A 17,419-nucleotide genomic window follows, 5' to 3' on the forward strand; every position below is an offset into this window, starting at 1 on the left:
TATTTTATTAATTATATATATAAAATTATTTTACATCGATAGTGCACTATCTTTAAATTCATAAATCAATCCTCTCTAATCGGAAAGACCACGACTCACGGTAACATTTTCTCAATTTTTTTTAATGCGGCTCCATATCTAAAGATAGATTCGATGAACAAGTTTCTCTTTTAATAATGTTGAAAAACAACTTTAAAATTAAAAATAATTTACAAAATAAAATATTCAAAAACAATTTACAAAACCAACATGGAAGAAACCAGGAAAATAATTAACTATAGCAGTAATTAGCCATGAAACTTCAAAGTCTACTATTGACCAGAAACCTGTTTCGTTTTTCACGATGATAAAACCAAGATTCTAATTGCGGTATTTCCGATTATCACCACCACCATTCATCAAAGGAACACAAAGAGACAAAAACCAAAACAAAAGATGAATCAAAACGAGATTAACCAATTAGCTTCATTAACCACTTCTCGTTTGTCTCCACTTGCGAAACCCTTCACTTTCAATCGCTCTTCTTCTTTATCAGCTAAACCCTTTGTAAATAATGGTGGTGATGATGATGATGATGACCCTTTTAGTTCTTTGCTTGATTCTTTTAGACAAAGTAACCTTGGTTCAAAGGGTTGCTATGTGTCTTTGAATGGTGCTGTGAAAGCTACTACTTTGCCGGGTGAAGGTGGTTCTAATGGAGTTTCAGTTTTTGAAGGGAACCCTTTTATGGAATTGGATAAAAATGGTGACTTTGATGTGGTTAATTGGACACAGTTTGAAGGTGGTAGTTCAGCTGGTGATGTGAGCATGCTTCAGAAAGGTAGTTTTTTTATGTCTTGCTAAATTTTTCTGCATTTTAATTTCATATATGTGTCTTATTGATAGTTCGGCCATGGATTGTTTAGGTCTAAAAAAGTTAGTTTTGAGAAAATTTGAAGTCTCACATTACTTAGACATATAGAGTATCTAAAGGGTTTATATAGATTGACAACCCTCACCTTAAAGACTGATTTTATAAGGTTGACTTAGGCTCATCTACAATTCTTAAGGTGGTAAAGATCCTTCGTCGAGTCCTGGGTGTGACATGATGTGTTAAAGAGTCCTACTTCAGACGGTGTCAATATGTGTTTATAATAAGTGGGGCTGTTGAATTTATAAATGTGTGAGGGCAATCTCACCTCGTGTTTTACTCCATCTTAACATTGATTACTTGAAAGATAAGAGAGTTAATAGTTTATTTTGCACTATGTTGACATGGACATCTAAGATGACAAGAAAAATGACTCTTTTTATTGGTTCCTATTTTTGAAACTATTTTGAAGATTAACTGTATTCATGTATGTCACTGTTTTAGCTAAACCATTGTCTATAAATTCCAATCTCTCACTATGTGTTTTAGCTAAACCATTGTCTATAAATTCCAATCTCTCACTATCTTGTCCCTACAAATTTCATGCTTGAGGGACAATGTACATTTTGGTCTTTTTTCTAAAGCATCTCGTCCTTACATGCCTCATGTTTGAAGGGACTGTGTACGTCTTGGTACTTTACCTAAAAACAACTGGGCCGGAACCGAACCCGAACATAATTACCCGCCCAGACATAATTTATTCACGGGCAAGGACTAAGCCGGATCACTCCTAATGGGCCAGGCCAAGAAGGTCGGGCCAGGGCAAATGCAACTCACTTCTAATCAATATCCATTATACACGCGGACAAAGCATTTAAACCATTGAATAGCCTTAAAAGGCCGGCCTTGGACAAGGAAACATGAGACTTGATTCCTTTTATTTCTTTCAACTAGGCAAGTACACTACACATATCTCATAATGACAAATAAATCCGTCATAAAAGACTCAGAGCAGAGAAGGTCTTATATAAACTGGCAATCACCAAAAATAAAGGACACACTTTTCATACCATGTTTACTCAGATAAACATCGCGATTATGACTGGCTTAATACCCATATAGTACATTGTCTTTGTTGTTCCAGTTATGCTCCCATATCTAGTATTATTGTCATACTGTGAACTGATTCAGTTATGCTGCTGCAGGGACATCAAAAACTTGGCTCCCATTTGGGATCAATCTCTAGCATTTTTTTTGGAATTTTTATTTTAGTATTTAATGACTAGTTTTGACTTCATGTTTCGTATAAAATTTTATTTAGAATACAAAATAGGACACACAATTGAGAAAACTATGGAATGGTTTGTACAGTTAAGCCGGCTGTCGACGGGTTGAATCATCATCTAACAGTGTCCAATGGCATATTTGAAAAAAGCACTGGTATAATTGCGGGAAAGGACGTTTTATCGAATTCTGAAGGAACAAAACAATCTGCTGATGAGTCTAGCTCCTTTCTTACGGCACAGAACAAAATTGCTCCACTCAAGATATCGCGTGATATATCTTCTACTAAAAGCGCTCCTCAAATTGAGCTCTCAAATTATCTGGGTGATTGTGACACTGATGTGGATTCTCCTTGTTGGAAGGGAAACACAAATTTTAGTTTAACTCCATCAGAAATTTCACAATCTGTAGAATTTCATCATGTTGAGAAAGCAACAGAAAAACATAACACGTTAAATCCTCGAGCTCCACAGTTCTTTCCTGGTATTGGATACGTTACGGATGATTTTTTGTCTTCGAACTCTGGTGTGCCTGTAACTACTAATTTGTTGTCAGAAGAGGACTTACTCATGAAAATTGTCACGGGAGAACTTCGGTATTCAACCAACATCAGCGGAATAGAAAAGCCGTTTAGTATGGTTAATAATCCAGGAAGTAGCTCTGTGGATCCTATGCTAAATTCACATTGTACAATGACTCAGCCTTCTAAAAAAGATTTCGCGATTTCAAAAGGAAAACTTGTAACTACAGGTGATGTCGATGACTCTGTGAAAGGAGCTGAAAATCCATGGGCTAGTAGGTCAACAATGAGTGAAGTTTTCTCTACAAAGGGCCATTCATCAATATCACATCCATCATCATCATCTCAAGTCAATGTTTATACCGATCTTCTAAAATCATTTGAAGGTCTCTCCAAGTCTTTAATCAAATCTCCAAAGCCGGATGTTAAGATAATGGTTGGCGCAATGCATGTTCTTTCAGAATTGCTTGCACAAACCTGTGTGGACGGAGTAGATTCATATAGTGAACATGATTTTAGAATGACTACGGTACCGCAAATAATCAACAATCTGAATGATTTTCATGCGAAAGTATGTGGCGAAAGGATTTCAATTTCAACCCATGATTCAACTCCTGCAAATAGTCCTTTTTGTGTTGATAGTTCATTAAAGCTTACCAAGGTATGTATGAATCTATATTTTCATTTTCTGCTCGATATTTACTATTCTGGAAACTGATATGCAGTATGCACATATCTACGTTCAAGGGACTCGAAATGGAAAATGTAGAGACCCTCGCTGTTCCACACCAGCTCTATCTGCAAAATGATTATGTTGGAAAAAACATGGTTTCTAATGTGATTGGTCAGAGAGAACTGAGTTCTTTTGCTTCTAGCAGCGGAGGAGGCAGCAAGAAAAGCAACGAAGCGGGTCAGGTATCAATATGGCTGAATAGTTACTAGAACCAAATCTGGTTTTATGTTTTTCTAAAATCCAAAATAAAACTAAGAATTCTTGTAGCTTCAGGTCATTCGGAGAAGTCTAGGGAAAAATCTGGATTTTGACAAACAAATACCCCCCGAGGCGTCGATGTTTTGGAATTTATGGCTCGATTCTGAAGCCGAGCGTTGCTACAGAAAATTTAAAACTTATCATTGGCTTATGGAAGCTGGTGTGGATGTAAATTGCAACAATGTTGCGGTATTTCCCTCTACCTTAAAATACTATATATAGCAACCTTATGATCTCCTTCTCAGTTTAGATTGATTTATTTGAACTTATTTACCGACAAAAGCATTTGTGAGACTGTTTAAGATAACTTATGAAAACAACATATACATGTTCATAAGATATTAAAACCTCTTAATCGTTATTGTAATATGCGTACTAACATATTGAGTGATGCATCGATTGTGTATTTCTTTTTTGCAGGAATTGTGGAGGTGACACTTGACAATGCTTAATAGTTTGTAGATTTGGTACGATACATAATATAAGCTGTACACATCGGAGATATCATACATATTCACGATCGACTAATTCTTGGACGGATTTCTGCTTGTACAAACGTAAGCAATTCACGTGAATCCAGTGGATCTGGACTGCAACAAAGAGGAAGACAACATTATGCTACGGTGTCGGTTCATTTATTTTCTTCTTCTGGTTTGTTTTAAATTTGGCAGAAACATCAAATATGTAATTACCAACTAACCAAGTCTAACTATTTAAATGTCAAAAACTTGTTTTGTTTTGTTTTCTATTAACATTCTTGTGTTGGAAGATGCTTATTTCTGTTGTTTATGTCATGAGATATGAGAAAAAGGAAAACAGGAAATGAATTTTCTCATGTTAAGTTTCACTTGATTTAATAATATGGTGACATTAGAACAACTTGGGAATAGAAATGTGTCATTTTGCTAGTTAGTAACATATACTAAAGCATTTGTTATGAATAATAAATGCTAAAATTTTAGCTGAATAAGGTAAGAAGAATGAGATACACGAAACCTTGTCAGTAAACTGTCATGTATCATCTTTTATCATCTCACTTTGAAGGCTACTCTCCATTGAAAGTCAAATAAATTCTCTCTATATTACGTAATTTTAAAGAAATGTATGTAGTAAAGTAAATATTTAGGTGTGATTTTATTAGCTTCCTTGTCACATAGTCTTGAAAATGAGTTACCGAAAGATATTTGAACCATGTCTTCAAAAGTTATATGTAGGGAAGTAATTTTGTAATTTGTTAAAAATAGTTATATTTTAAACTTTACCTTGCATCTTATCATATCTAATGTACAACAAAAGATCATATGCTATAAATTTTTTATAGTATTTTAACATCATTGGTCATGGGATATAGAATTGAAATGTTAAGGAAAATTTTCAATCCACCCTCCATTTAGGTAATGTATTTAGAAATTATTATAGTATAACTTTACTCATTCTTACAAAATCATTTTGTAGAGTGAGAATTATTCCTACTTATATGGATATGTTCAAGTCATATATTGTTCGGTGTGAGACTTTTAATATATTCACTCATTTTTAGAACTAGACATCTGGAGTAAGGAAATAAATGATGGGTGGTCTAGATTCTTTGAAAAAGCAGTCTATTATTTGAAAAATCGTGATGCTAGGAGTTATATGATAAAGCAGTCTGATTCTAGGGTCATTAAAGCTATGTTTAAACATAGGGACACTCTCTTTAACTCTGTTGCTTGGAACCAGTTTGCTGTGACAGGGGCCTATAGAGCCAGAGTGATGTATCAAGAGTTGAGAGGAGCAAGAGTTGCAGTGCCTTGGAGAAATTTGATAAGAGAAAATCTGGCTAGTCCCCGAGCCATTTTTATTCTTTGGATGACCTGTCAAAGTTGAATCCATACTAACGATAGGCTAAGCAAGTTTGGGGTTATGACTGATGGCCAATGCCTGTTCTGTGGTGAGCAAGAAACGTGCAATCATCTGTTTTTTGCGTGTAAAGAGACTAGTAGTTTCAGGATCCACTTGTTGCAATGGATGAGAATCAATCATAGGCCACATGATTGGGAAAGGGAGCTTCATTGGATCATTGATAATAAAAAAGGGAAGAACAATAGAGCTAAGTTGTTAAGGATTTGTACCGCGGAGGTTATCTACCATGTGTGAATTAAGAGGAATAGAAAGGTTTTCCTTCCAACAAATGTGGAGCAGCTTAATTTGCAGAAGGTGAAAGATAGAATTAAGGGTAAAACACAACAAGATAGATCTCTTTGGTTATATGTCAATGATCTATAGATTGTTTTAGTGTTTTCTGTTGATTTCTAGTCATTTAGAGGCTTGGATCCTATGGATCAGCATGTATTGAACTGTTTTTTTTGGAATATATATTCTTTATTTTCTTCAAAAAAAATGATGGGTGGTCTGATAGCGGAAATCTGATAGTAGGTGACCCACTAGATCTTAAACGAGACTCTGATACCATATTAAAGTTTGACTCAATTCATCTTTACAAAACCGGCTTGTAAGGTGAGAGGTGTTACTCTATATAAACTCTTTAAAGGCTCTATGTCTAACCAATGTGACACTTGAAATCTTTCCAATACACCGCCTCACGCCCAACACACTTTTGAGTTTAGTGCATGAATATAATTGGTAGACGGCCCATGATCTGATCGATAGGCTCTGATACCATATTAGAGTTTGACCTAACTCATACTTACAAAACCGACTTGTAGAGTGAGGATTGCTCCCACTTATAATGACATATTTAAACCATATATGATCCGATGTGGAAATCTTAATATATAGATTTAAATATATAAAAGAGATTAAGAAACTCACAATATTTAAATATTTATTCATGTATGAATTCTAGTGAGTAGTTAAATTTCACATAGTCTAAAAATGATAGAAATGTTGAATTTATAAGATAGATGATCCATATAATTTATCTCTTAAGATTTTTGGTGAATATGTGGTGTATTTTCAAAAATTAAGCGATGATGGACTTCTTTAACATATATAACTAACACCAATAATCTCCACCAAGATTGAAAATAGGCAAAATACCTTTTTTGGTCCCTTATGTTAACCTTGGGGTTCATTTTGGTCCCTTAACTTCAAAAAGTGTCATATTGGTCCCTTAACTCTTCAAAAGGTGTCATTTTAGTCCTTTTTGTCATATTAGCGACTGATTTAGCGACCGATTTTTGAGATTTTCCGCCGCTAATGTGACAAAAAGGACTAAAATGATACCTTTTGAAGAGTTAAGGGACCAATATGACACTTTATGAAGTTAAGGGACCAAAATGAACCCCGAGGTTAACATAAGGGACCAAAAAGAGTATTTTGCCATGAAAATAATACACCAGCTATTTTCAACGACAATTATAACATGTGGTGTCAAGGTCTCTTGGATCCTAAATATTTAATCTATTGATACACTCGACGCTTCTCTAACTCCCCAATAAGTGATACCAGAGTCGTGATTCGACATGACAACCTATATATCTAGGGATGACAACGGGTCGGGTCGAGTGCGGGTTTCACACTACCCAAACTCGCACCCGAACCCAAACCCAAATGCTTTTCGGGTGGCAAAATAACACCCATGCCCACACCCGTTGGGTTTGAGTTTTTTCACGCAAATCCGAACCCGCAACAAAATACATAAAATTCATTTTTCCTACAATTTTCCACAATATATATATATATATATAGATATAAGCGGGTGTGATTTCGGGTGCGGGTTTCACACTACCCAAACCCGCACCCGAAATATTGGGTGGCACCCGAACCCAAACCCAGTCAACTCGGATTTTCACCCGTTGACTCTGATTCGGGTGCAGGTGGGCCCCGCGAGTTTGGGTCTGCTTGCCATCCCTATATATATACATATATCTAATGCCTTAAGATTTTTTTTGGAGATGTGGTGTCTCGCTCTTGAAGTCCTAGAGCATTGGGCACTCATTGATGCTCTTCGATATATTTTCAAAAACTAAGCGATGTAGAACTTCTTCAACATATATATTTTCAAACAACACCAACTATCTCCACCTTGATTGAAAATAATGTATCAACTTCTATTGTCTTCACCCGTAATTATAGTTCATGACCACATGAGAAGGAGACATCATATCTCCACCAAAAATCTTAAGGCGTTAGATATATAAATAAACTCTTTTATAAATATAACATTTCACTTATTTATAGGCGATGTAAGACTTAACCATTTATAATTGCCATAACAGATACATATAGTTGGACCTCCCGCTTATGACTTAAGTTTAAATCTAGAAATTTTCAATAAAGTGCGCGTCTCATCATCTTATTTTTTCATCAAAATAAAAAAAAATTAAAAAAAAAAAATTTATATTTTTTTTAGTTGGCGGATATTTTTATGATCCAAGAAACGAAAATTTCTAGTTTGGAGGATTTTATGGTTAGTGGTCTGTGGAGTCACTCGGAGGTGGGGTTTTCTTTTTCGAATTCAACCGGAAGGTCGGGAGGGATTTTAACTCTTTGGAGGAAAGATAAGATGGATGTTCTTCACAGCTTTAAAGGAGAGGGGTATTTGGGGATAAAGGTGGAGTGGAAGGGAAAATACTATTATGTGGTGAACATTTATTCTTCTTGTCTTCTCCAAAGGAAGAAGGATTTATGGGACAATTTGTTAAAGTTGAAAAATTTCTTTTCGGATGGGGAGTGGATTTTTGGTGGAGACTTTAACGCGACTAAAAGCTCTCATGAAAGGAAAGGTAGATCGATCACGGAGGTGGAGTCCGGTTCGGAACTTTTTGCAAAGTTTATTGAAAATAGTGGTTTGGTGGATGTGCCTTGTAAAGGAAAAAAGTTTACGTGGTATAGTGGAGATGGTAGATCTATGAGTAGGATTGACCGTTTCCTAGTGTCAAATAATATTATTAATAGTTGGGGAGTTGTTGGACAATTAGTTGGGAATCGAGATATTTCGGATCATTGCCCGGTGTGGTTAGTGGGGGATAAATTTAATTGGGGTCCTAAACCATTTAAATTCAACAATGAATGTTTTACCTTTAGTTCTTTTCTCCCTTTTGTTGAAAAGGAATGGAAGGACATGGTGGTGGAAGGAAGAGGGGATTATGTTCTTAAAGAAAAACTTGCCCGAATTAAAGAGAGACTAAAGTGGTGGAACAAGAATGTTTTTGGTAGAATTGATTTGGAAGTGGAGGAGGGTGTTAGAGATATTAATGAGGAGGACTCTAGGTTGGAAGATGCGACGGAGGATTTGCTTAGAGAATCTCTCATGAGTAGGAAAGAAGCCAATAAGAGATTTTGGTTGAATTTGAGGATTAAGGAGAATATGCTAGTCCAAAAATCTAGGCTTAAATGGCTCAATGATGGTGATTCCAATAGTGGGTTCTTTCATAAAGTGGTTAAAGAAAGGAGAAGATTAAATCACTTAGGCCCGATTGTTACTCAAGGAGGTTTGGTGGAGGAGGTTGAGGATGTGAGGGAGGAAGTTTGGAAACATTTCTCTTGCAAATTTTTGGAAGATGATTCGGATAGAATTCTTTTGGACGGTATTCATTTTAATAACATTTCTCATGATGAAGGTGTTTTTCTTGAAAGGCCTTTTCAAGAGGAGGAAATTAAAGAAGCGATAGATGGTTGTGGAGTTTCTAAGAGTCCGGGCCCGGATGGATTCTCCTTTTTGTTTATTAAGAAATGTTGGAGTTTCATCAAGGAGGATTTCTTGAATTATCTTCATTATTTTCATTCCGGGGGTTTTATCTCTAAAGCGGTAACTTCTTCTTTCTTGACTTTGATTCCTAAGTCTACTAGTCCGGTTTCTTTGGATGACTATAGGCCCATTTGTTTGGTGGGATGTATGTACAAGGTGGTCTCAAAGATTTTAGCGGGTAGATTGAAAAAAGTTCTTAACTCCATTGTCTCTTCTTGCCAAAGTGCTTTTGTCCCGAATAGGTTTCTTCTTGATGGGGTGTTGATTGCTAATGAAGTGGTGGATTTTGCGAAGAAAGAGGGTAGAGGTTGTCTTTTGTTTAAGGTGGATTTTGAGAAGGCTTATGACAAGGTTTCTTGTAATTTTCTTAGATATATGTTAAAAAGAATGAGGTTTGGTGATAAGTGGCGGAAGTGGATGGAAAGGTTAGTGTTTCATAGCAACATGTCCGTTTTGGTTAATGGGTGTCCGACGAAGGAGTTTTGTGTTGAGAAAGGTTTAAGACAAGGTGATCCATTATCTCCCTTCCTTTTTGTTCTTATTGCCGAAGGTCTCTCGGGTCTTGTTCGGAAGTCGGTTGCTAATGGGGTTTTTAGAGGTGTGGACTTTAATGGGAATTATGGTGTCGATATCCTTCAATTTGCGGATGATACTTTATTAGTAGGTGAGGGAAGTTGGAATCAAGTTTGGGCGATTAAAGTGGTTTTGAAGGCTTTTGAGATGGCATCGGGCCTTGGGATCAACTACCATAAAAGTAAGTTGATAGGGATAAATGTGACGAGTAATTTTCTTGAAGCCGCCGCTTATGTGCTTTCTTGCAAAGTGGAGGATAGTTCATTTCTTTTTCTTGGGATTAACATTGGGTGTAATCCAAGGAAATACGCTTCTTGGATGCCTCTCTTGACTAAGATAAAGAAGCGTCTTGCGGGGTGGAAGAACCGTTTTCTTAGTTTAGGGGGAAGAATAACTCTTTTAAGATCTATTTTAGGATCTCTTGCCATTTTCACCATGTCTTTTTACAAGATGCCTTTAAGGGTGGTGAAAGAGATATCTTGTTTGCAAAGTAATTTTCTTTGGGGAGGGGCGGTGGAGGACAACAAAAGGCGTATTCATTGGGTTAGTTGGAGGAATATTTGTTTACCGGTAGAATATGGAGGTCTTGCTTTAAAAAATATCTCCGACTTTAATTTGGCTCTTCTTAGCAAATGGAGGTGGAGAATTCTAAAGGGAGAGAACTCGCTTTGGTATAATTTGTTGAAAGCGCGCTACGGGGACGTATCCATGAAGAGCTTTTGTGGAGGTAAGTTTTCTTTACATTCTTCTCCTAATTCTTCTCTTTTTTCTTCTTCTCCGTCTTCTTCTTCTTTTTGGTGGAAATATTTTCTTTCGATTGGTGGTGTTGAGGGGGAGGACCCTTTTTCCGCCCATTGTGTGTTTAAATTGGGGAATGGGTTTTCAACTCCGTTTTGGGAGGCTAAATGGAGAAATGACAAGAGCTTGAAAGAGGAGTACCCGGAATTATTTTCTCTCTCGTCTTTGAAAAATGTTTCCGTGGCGTGTATGGGAGGTTGGAATAATGGCAATTGGGAATGGGGATATTGTGGCATTTTGGATAATCAATTATCTAGTATTTACTTGAGATCGAAGTGGGATTTTTTCCGGAATTCTTTGGTGGGGCACGGTCCTTCTTTGGTAGGAAAGGATGAGGTTGGTTGGAAGTATTCAGGGGACGGTATATTTTCCGTGGCTTCTTGCTATAGGTTCTTTGTAAGTAAGCGTCTTCCTTTTGGACCGTTTGAGAAGTTTAATGAGGTGCTATTGATTATTTGGAAGTTGGAAGTGCCGTTCAAAATCAAAGCTTTTGGATGAAGGTTTTTTGTGAATAGACTCCCTTTTAAGGATTTACTTTTGGTTAGAGGTATAGTGTTGGCTCCGGATAATTTAAAATGTGTTTTTTGCGGTACCGATCCGGAAAATCGGGAACACTCTTTTTTGAATTGTAAAGCGGTGGAGGTGGTGTGGAGGGATATTTCGTGTTGGATTGGGAAGCCTTGGAAGGTTATGGAAGAAGAGTGCAAAATGTGTTTCATGGATTGGTATGCTTTTTGTAAAAAGAAAAAAGTTAAAGCGGGTAAATTAGGTGTTGTGTGGTTAGCTACAATGTGGATTCTTTGGATTAGTAGGAACGGGATATGTTTCCGTAATGAAGTTTGGGATGTGAATAATACGTTATGGAAGATTAAATCTTTGATTTGGAAATGGTCGTTTATTGGAGAAATTACCCACCCCATTTGTAGCTTTTACGAGTTTAACAAGGATCCGTTGTTATTCCTCTCGTAATTCTAAATGGTTTGTAATTTCTTTTTGGCGGGGCTTTCCCGTTTATGTGTAATCAGATATTGAGAACATTTAGTTCTCCGTTTTAATGAAATCTTGCTTACACAAAAAAAAAAATATTTTTTTTAGTTAAATAATTTAGTAACGAGAATAAGAAATTGTGATTCTGACTTGTGACTTTACACATCAAATGTGCTGCTTATTAATAACTGTATTTAAAATGAGAAAATAAAATATGCACTAACAGTATAAAATATTTTATTCTATCAATTAATAAAGAGCATGTATTCTGTCAAATCATGATTTTATATATGACACGATTAATATAAAAGTTTTAATCGATTATGTGTAATATTATTCTCCACCTTTCTGCGTATTATCTAAAACTCATTTAAGATACTATTTTTGTATATATTTTTAATGTATCAATTTAACAGTATTTTTGTTTTCCTTGCTACTATTTTTAAAATTTTAAATGAATGCCCAAAAATATGAAAATATATATTTTTTTACAAAAAATCTGAAAATCGATCCTGTTATGCTAAAATATTTATTCAAATTTTTTCATTAAAATTTAATCATTTTGAGAAATAAATAAATAAAAACCACAACCTTTTACAAAAACCATCATATTTTTCTTCATTGAAAAGCATCACTATTACAATATTTTGAAATATCAGTTTGGTTAAAGAGTTTTGGTCAGTGGTCATAAACTTATTGTTGAAGCGTTGTTGTTAGTTAAAAGACGTACACATGCCAACCAAATCCTTCCTTATACTTCCCGCAATAAATTCAAATCCTTATCAATTTCACATAAAAAATAAAACCAAAACAAAAGAACAAAACACACACGTTGTTGCTTCAGATCTCTGATTGTTTCTTTGTGTGTGAGCTAAACAATGAATGAATGACACCAACCACTTACCCTCTTGAAAATGAACCCACCATACACTACAATCAACTTCACCAATATTATAATTACAATATTGACTCTATGCTCTTTTGTATAAAACCATGAAAGAGTTTATAGATTGAGAAATTAAGGGTCATAGAGTTATTTTTGGTCCTTGAAGTTGAGGACATACAAAAATGATGGAATCTGGTGTTAGTTTCTGTAACTCTTGTGGGGAACAAGTTGGAGTTGATGCTAATGGTGAAGCGTTTGTGGCTTGTCATGAATGCTATTTCCCGATTTGTAAGGCTTGTGTTGATTATGAAAACAGCGAGGGACGTAGCGTTTGTTTGAGATGCGGTAATCCCTATGCTGCTGGTATGGTAACATTAGTCCAAATCCAATATCAAATTGTTCATTGAAATACTCTATGCGTCGCGTAGAAAGTGTCGTAGTAAGGTTCATCACATGAGTTTTTGTGTGAAATGTCTTAAACTTTGTTTTGTTTTTTTATGTCTTGTAGATAAAGCAAGAGGTAAGGATGCTGCCAAAGTCTCTGGAAATCAATCAACAATGCCTGCACAAATCAGTACTTCTCAGGTAGCAAATTTACGTTAAGGTTACAATTAGCTTTAGTTTTTGAGGTTTGGATTCTCTATCTTTGTGGTTTTGCACTTACAAACTCTGCATATATTATGTAGGATGTTGGACTCCATGCTAGGCATATAAGTACTGTGTCAACTGTGGACAGTGGTAAAGAAGAAAGACTTTATAACTTACATTTTTCTTGTAACAATATCTTTAGAAGTGGACTCTGATAGTTATAATTTGGTTTGTTTTTGTAGAAATGAATGATGAATCTGGAAATCCTATTTGGAAAAATCGAGTGGAAAGTTGGAAGGAAAAGGATAAAAAGAACAAGAAGAAAAAGGCAGCACCTAAGGCTGAAAATGAGGCTCCTGTTCCACAAGAACAGCAGATGGAAGAAATGCAGTAAGTCTAATGAGAATGGAAACTTTTTTTTGAAGAAAATCGTATAAAATGCATACTGAAAATGACGTTTTATTATGGATCCTATGTATTCTGATGTAAATGATGTATGGTATGTCTTGCAGGCCGTCGTCTGAGGTTGCTGCGGCTGAGCCACTTTCGGTCATTATTCCAGTCTCGAAATCGAAACTCGGACCATACAGAACTGTCGTTATCATGCGGCTCATTATCTTGGGTCTGTTTTTCCATTATAGAGTTACACATCCAGTTGATAGTGCTTTTGGTCTGTGGTTGACATCTATCATCTGTGAGATCTGGTTCGCGTTTTCCTGGGTGTTGGATCAGTTCCCTAAATGGTCTCCTATCAATAGGGTTGCTTATACTGATAGGCTCTCCGCGAGGTTTGAAAGAGAGGGTGAACCTTCTCAGCTTGCTGCGGTGGATTTCTTTGTCAGTACGGTTGATCCGTTGAAAGAACCTCCGCTGATCACAGCTAACACTGTTCTTTCTATCCTTGCTGTGGACTATCCTGTGGATAAAGTATCGTGTTATGTATCGGATGATGGTGCAGCAATGCTTTCGTTTGAGTCCCTTGTGGAGACAGCTGACTTTGCAAGAAAGTGGGTTCCGTTTTGCAAAAAGTTTTCGATCGAACCACGTGCACCTGAGTTTTACTTCTCTCAGAAGATTGATTACTTGAAGGACAAGGTTCAACCTTCTTTTGTGAAGGAACGTAGAGCAATGAAAGTAAGCAACTGAACTTAAATAGTATTTTCCGCAGTACTGAATTGTTTGATCATAAATACAATCGTATAAATATTGTGACACTCTCTTAACGAATGTTTTTCATTTCGGTCAGAGAGACTATGAAGAGTACAAAGTCCGAATTAATGCTTTGGTTGCAAAGGCTCAGAAAACACCAGATGAAGGATGGACTATGCAAGACGGAACCTCTTGGCCAGGAAATAATTCGCGCGATCATCCTGGCATGATTCAGGTATATCCGTTCACTTTGTGTGTAATCAAATTTCAATAATGAGAGACTTACTCACATTCTGCTTATCGTTGTCAGGTTTTCCTCGGACACAGTGGTGCCCACGACATAGAAGGAAATGAACTTCCAAGGCTGGTTTATGTTTCGAGAGAGAAAAGGCCAGGTTATACCCACCACAAAAAGGCTGGTGCTGAAAATGCACTGGTAAGATCAATAGATACTTAAGATTAACAATTTATACAAGCTCGTTTAGATTTTGTTGTTCTTAACGCTTATTTCGGTTAATATAGGTGAGGGTGTCTGCAGTTCTCACAAATGCTCCCTACATTCTCAATCTCGATTGTGATCATTATGTTAACAATAGCAAGGCTGTTCGAGAAGCGATGTGTTTTCTGATGGATCCAGTGGTCGGTAGAGATCTTTGTTATGTGCAGTTCCCCCAAAGATTTGATGGTATTGATCGCAGTGATCGATATGCCAATCGCAACACAGTTTTCTTTGATGTAAGTTTAAATGAAAATGAAGAGTTTACCATCTAACAATTATAAGATGAAAATCATGGACAGTATTCTTTATGCAATTCCTAACTTTGTTCTTTTTCAGGTTAACATGAAAGGACTTGATGGAATTCAAGGACCTGTATATGTGGGGACTGGAACCGTTTTCAACCGACAAGCGCTTTACGGATACAGTCCACCTTCTATGCCAAGTTTGCCGAAATCCTCATCATCGTGTTGTTGCTGTCCTTCAAAGAAGCCTAACAAAGATGCCTCAGAGCTTTATAAAGACGCAAAGAGGGAAGAGCTTGATGCTGCCATTTTTAATCTAAGGGAGATTGAGAGTAAGCACAATAACCTTTTTTTGTCAAACAGTTTTCTTAAATATAAAACCAGACTCCTCAAAACGGAACGCGTTTTGGTTTCTTTTCTTTCTCTTGCAGATTATGACGAGTATGAGAGATCAATGCTTATTTCACAACTTAGCTTTGAAAAAACATTCGGTTTGTCCACTGTTTTCATTGAATCAACATTAATGGAGAATGGTGGTGTGTCTGAATCTGCTGATCCTTCAATGCTGATCAAGGAGGCCATTCATGTAATTGGCTGCGGATATGAAGAAAAGACAGCATGGGGAAAAGAGGTTAGACATTTGTGTTTTAGTCTATACTTTTCCGTTTTTTTTAAGTGTGTTGTAAGATTACTTGTAGCTTAAGCAACTAAATGCCTTCTTGTGTATTCAGATTGGTTGGATATATGGTTCGGTTACTGAGGATATCTTAACGGGGTTCAAGATGCAATGTCGTGGATGGAGATCAGTTTACTGCATGCCCTTAAGGCCAGCATTCAAAGGGTCAGCTCCAATCAATCTTTCCGATCGTTTGCATCAAGTTCTTCGCTGGGCTCTTGGATCAGTTGAAATTTTCCTTAGTAGACATTGTCCTCTCTGGTACGGTTTCGCTGGAGGCCGTCTCAAAGTTCTACAAAGACTAGCTTATATCAACACCATTGTTTACCCTTTCACTTCCCTTCCTCTCGTTGCTTATTGTACTTTGCCTGCAATTTGCCTACTCACCGGAAAATTCATCATCCCAACGGTAATTTCCTCGTCTTTATTTTGATCTAACATACAAGATTAGTAATGGCACTAAGTCCTTACATCAAATTGTTGTTTCTAATTTGACGCAGCTATCAAACCTTGCAAGTGCACTCTTTCTTGGACTCTTCATCTCCATTATATTGACCAGTGTACTAGAGTTAAGGTGGAGCGGTGTCACCATAGAAGATTTATGGCGTAACGAGCAATTTTGGGTGATTGGAGGTGTTTCAGCTCATCTTTTCGCAGTCTTCCAAGGTTTCCTAAAGATGTTAGCAGGTGTTGATACAAACTTCACAGTCACAGCCAAAGCTGCAGATGATGCAGAGTTTGGTGAACTATACATGATCAAATGGACAACACTCTTGATTCCGCCAACAAGCCTTATCATTATTAACCTTGTTGGCGTTGTTGCTGGATTTTCCGATGCACTGAATGGTGGTTATGAATCTTGGGGGCCACTCATTGGAAAAGTTTTCTTTGCATTTTGGGTGATCTTTCATCTTTATCCATTCCTTAAAGGTCTTATGGGTCGCCAAAACCGTACTCCAACCGTTGTTATTCTTTGGTCAGTGTTGTTGGCTTCTGTCTTTTCACTTGTTTGGGTTCAGATCAATCCATTTGTGAGCAAAGTTGATAGTGCAGCTATCTCTCAGACTTGCATTTCTATTGATTGTTAAAGTCTCACATACCGACAATGTTGCTTGCTGAACAAGTTTTGATCATATGTTAAAGATATGGAATACATTTAATGATGATGATGATGATGATGATTCAATCTGCAAGGTGTGCAAGTCATTAGCACTAGTTCTTTGTTGAAATGTGCAAGCATTTTGAATTGTATGGTTGTGTACTTGTTTTTCCTTGGTTTGGACAATTTTTCTGTGTAAAGAGACCAATGATTTACTGGTTATAGATATCAATGTAAAAATAGTGGTTTTTTTCTTCAATTTCTTTTGATCTAAAAATTGAAATAATAGTGAGAACATAAATATTTCACATAACTTATGTTACCTGCCTTTTTTACAAGAATTTATAGTTATAGTAATTTACTTAAATATTTCCCTCCCCTTTTCATATAAAGCCAAAATAAATTCAGAAATTTTAATACATAGTTTTGTAACTCCAATCTAGTTTTAAAAAAACAATGACATTTTAAGAAAAATAGGAATAAGAATTTTTTTGAATGTACTTGAGTAAAGCACTAAACAAATATAGTATTTAGATATACTATATAATTAATTACATATTATAATTATATTTAAGGAGAAATAAA

The 17,419-nt window shown here is 36.2% G+C and overlaps 2 protein-coding genes across 6 annotated transcripts; both read left to right on the forward strand.

Moving 5' to 3' along the window:
- Nucleotides 1-257: 257 nt before the first annotated feature.
- Nucleotides 258-4,393, forward strand: LOC131635643 (uncharacterized). 4 transcript variants are annotated; one of them, XM_058906277.1, is made up of 5 exons: nt 258-820; nt 2,222-3,315; nt 3,402-3,569; nt 3,661-3,834; nt 4,066-4,393. In XM_058906277.1, exons 1-5 carry the CDS (start codon nt 436-438, stop codon nt 4,078-4,080), a joined length of 1,836 nt encoding a protein of 611 aa, XP_058762260.1. In that variant the 5' UTR covers nt 258-435; the 3' UTR covers nt 4,081-4,393. The 4 variants fall into 4 exon arrangements, with proteins under 4 accessions (XP_058762260.1, XP_058762258.1, XP_058762262.1 ...); XM_058906275.1 differs by having other exon boundaries at nt 259-820; nt 3,655-3,834; XM_058906279.1 differs by having other exon boundaries at nt 683-820; nt 2,172-3,315; nt 3,655-3,834.
- An 8,175-nt stretch (nt 4,394-12,568) lies between these two features.
- On the forward strand, nt 12,569-17,093 carry LOC131635644 (cellulose synthase A catalytic subunit 8 [UDP-forming]-like). Of its 2 annotated transcripts, XM_058906281.1 has the most exons (12): nt 12,572-12,944; nt 13,090-13,166; nt 13,268-13,319; nt 13,412-13,559; nt 13,682-14,303; nt 14,416-14,553; nt 14,629-14,754; nt 14,841-15,053; nt 15,154-15,391; nt 15,491-15,690; nt 15,791-16,144; nt 16,236-17,093. In XM_058906281.1, the coding sequence occupies exons 1-12, from the start codon at nt 12,764-12,766 to the stop codon at nt 16,821-16,823; spliced, it is 2,937 nt and encodes a 978-aa protein (XP_058762264.1). In that variant the 5' UTR covers nt 12,572-12,763; the 3' UTR covers nt 16,824-17,093. The 2 variants fall into 2 exon arrangements, with proteins under 2 accessions (XP_058762263.1, XP_058762264.1); XM_058906280.1 differs by having other exon boundaries at nt 12,569-12,944; nt 15,154-15,690.
- The last annotated feature ends 326 nt before the right edge of the window (nt 17,094-17,419 follow it).

This window comes from Vicia villosa, unplaced genomic scaffold (assembly GCF_029867415.1).
Source record: "Vicia villosa cultivar HV-30 ecotype Madison, WI unplaced genomic scaffold, Vvil1.0 ctg.001525F_1_1_2_unsc, whole genome shotgun sequence".
Taxonomy (NCBI): Eukaryota; Viridiplantae; Streptophyta; class Magnoliopsida; order Fabales; family Fabaceae; genus Vicia; species Vicia villosa.

Bases quoted from the DNA above. Each gene is read 5' to 3' on its own strand.
- LOC131635644 (XM_058906280.1), top strand. From the start codon at position 12,764: ATGATGGAATCTGGTGTTAGTTTCTGTAACTCTTGTGGGGAACAAGTT. The intron at 12,945-13,089 runs GTATGGTAACAT...TATGTCTTGTAG, and splicing joins CGGTAATCCCTATGCTGCTG to ATAAAGCAAGAGGTAAGGAT. The intron at 16,145-16,235 runs GTAATTTCCTCG...AATTTGACGCAG, and splicing joins GAAAATTCATCATCCCAACG to CTATCAAACCTTGCAAGTGC.
- LOC131635643 (XM_058906275.1), top strand. From the start codon at position 436: ATGAATCAAAACGAGATTAACCAATTAGCTTCATTAACCACTTCTCGT. The intron at 821-2,221 runs GTAGTTTTTTTA...TGGTTTGTACAG, and splicing joins TGTGAGCATGCTTCAGAAAG to TTAAGCCGGCTGTCGACGGG. The intron at 3,570-3,654 runs GTATCAATATGG...GAATTCTTGTAG, and splicing joins AAAGCAACGAAGCGGGTCAG to CTTCAGGTCATTCGGAGAAG.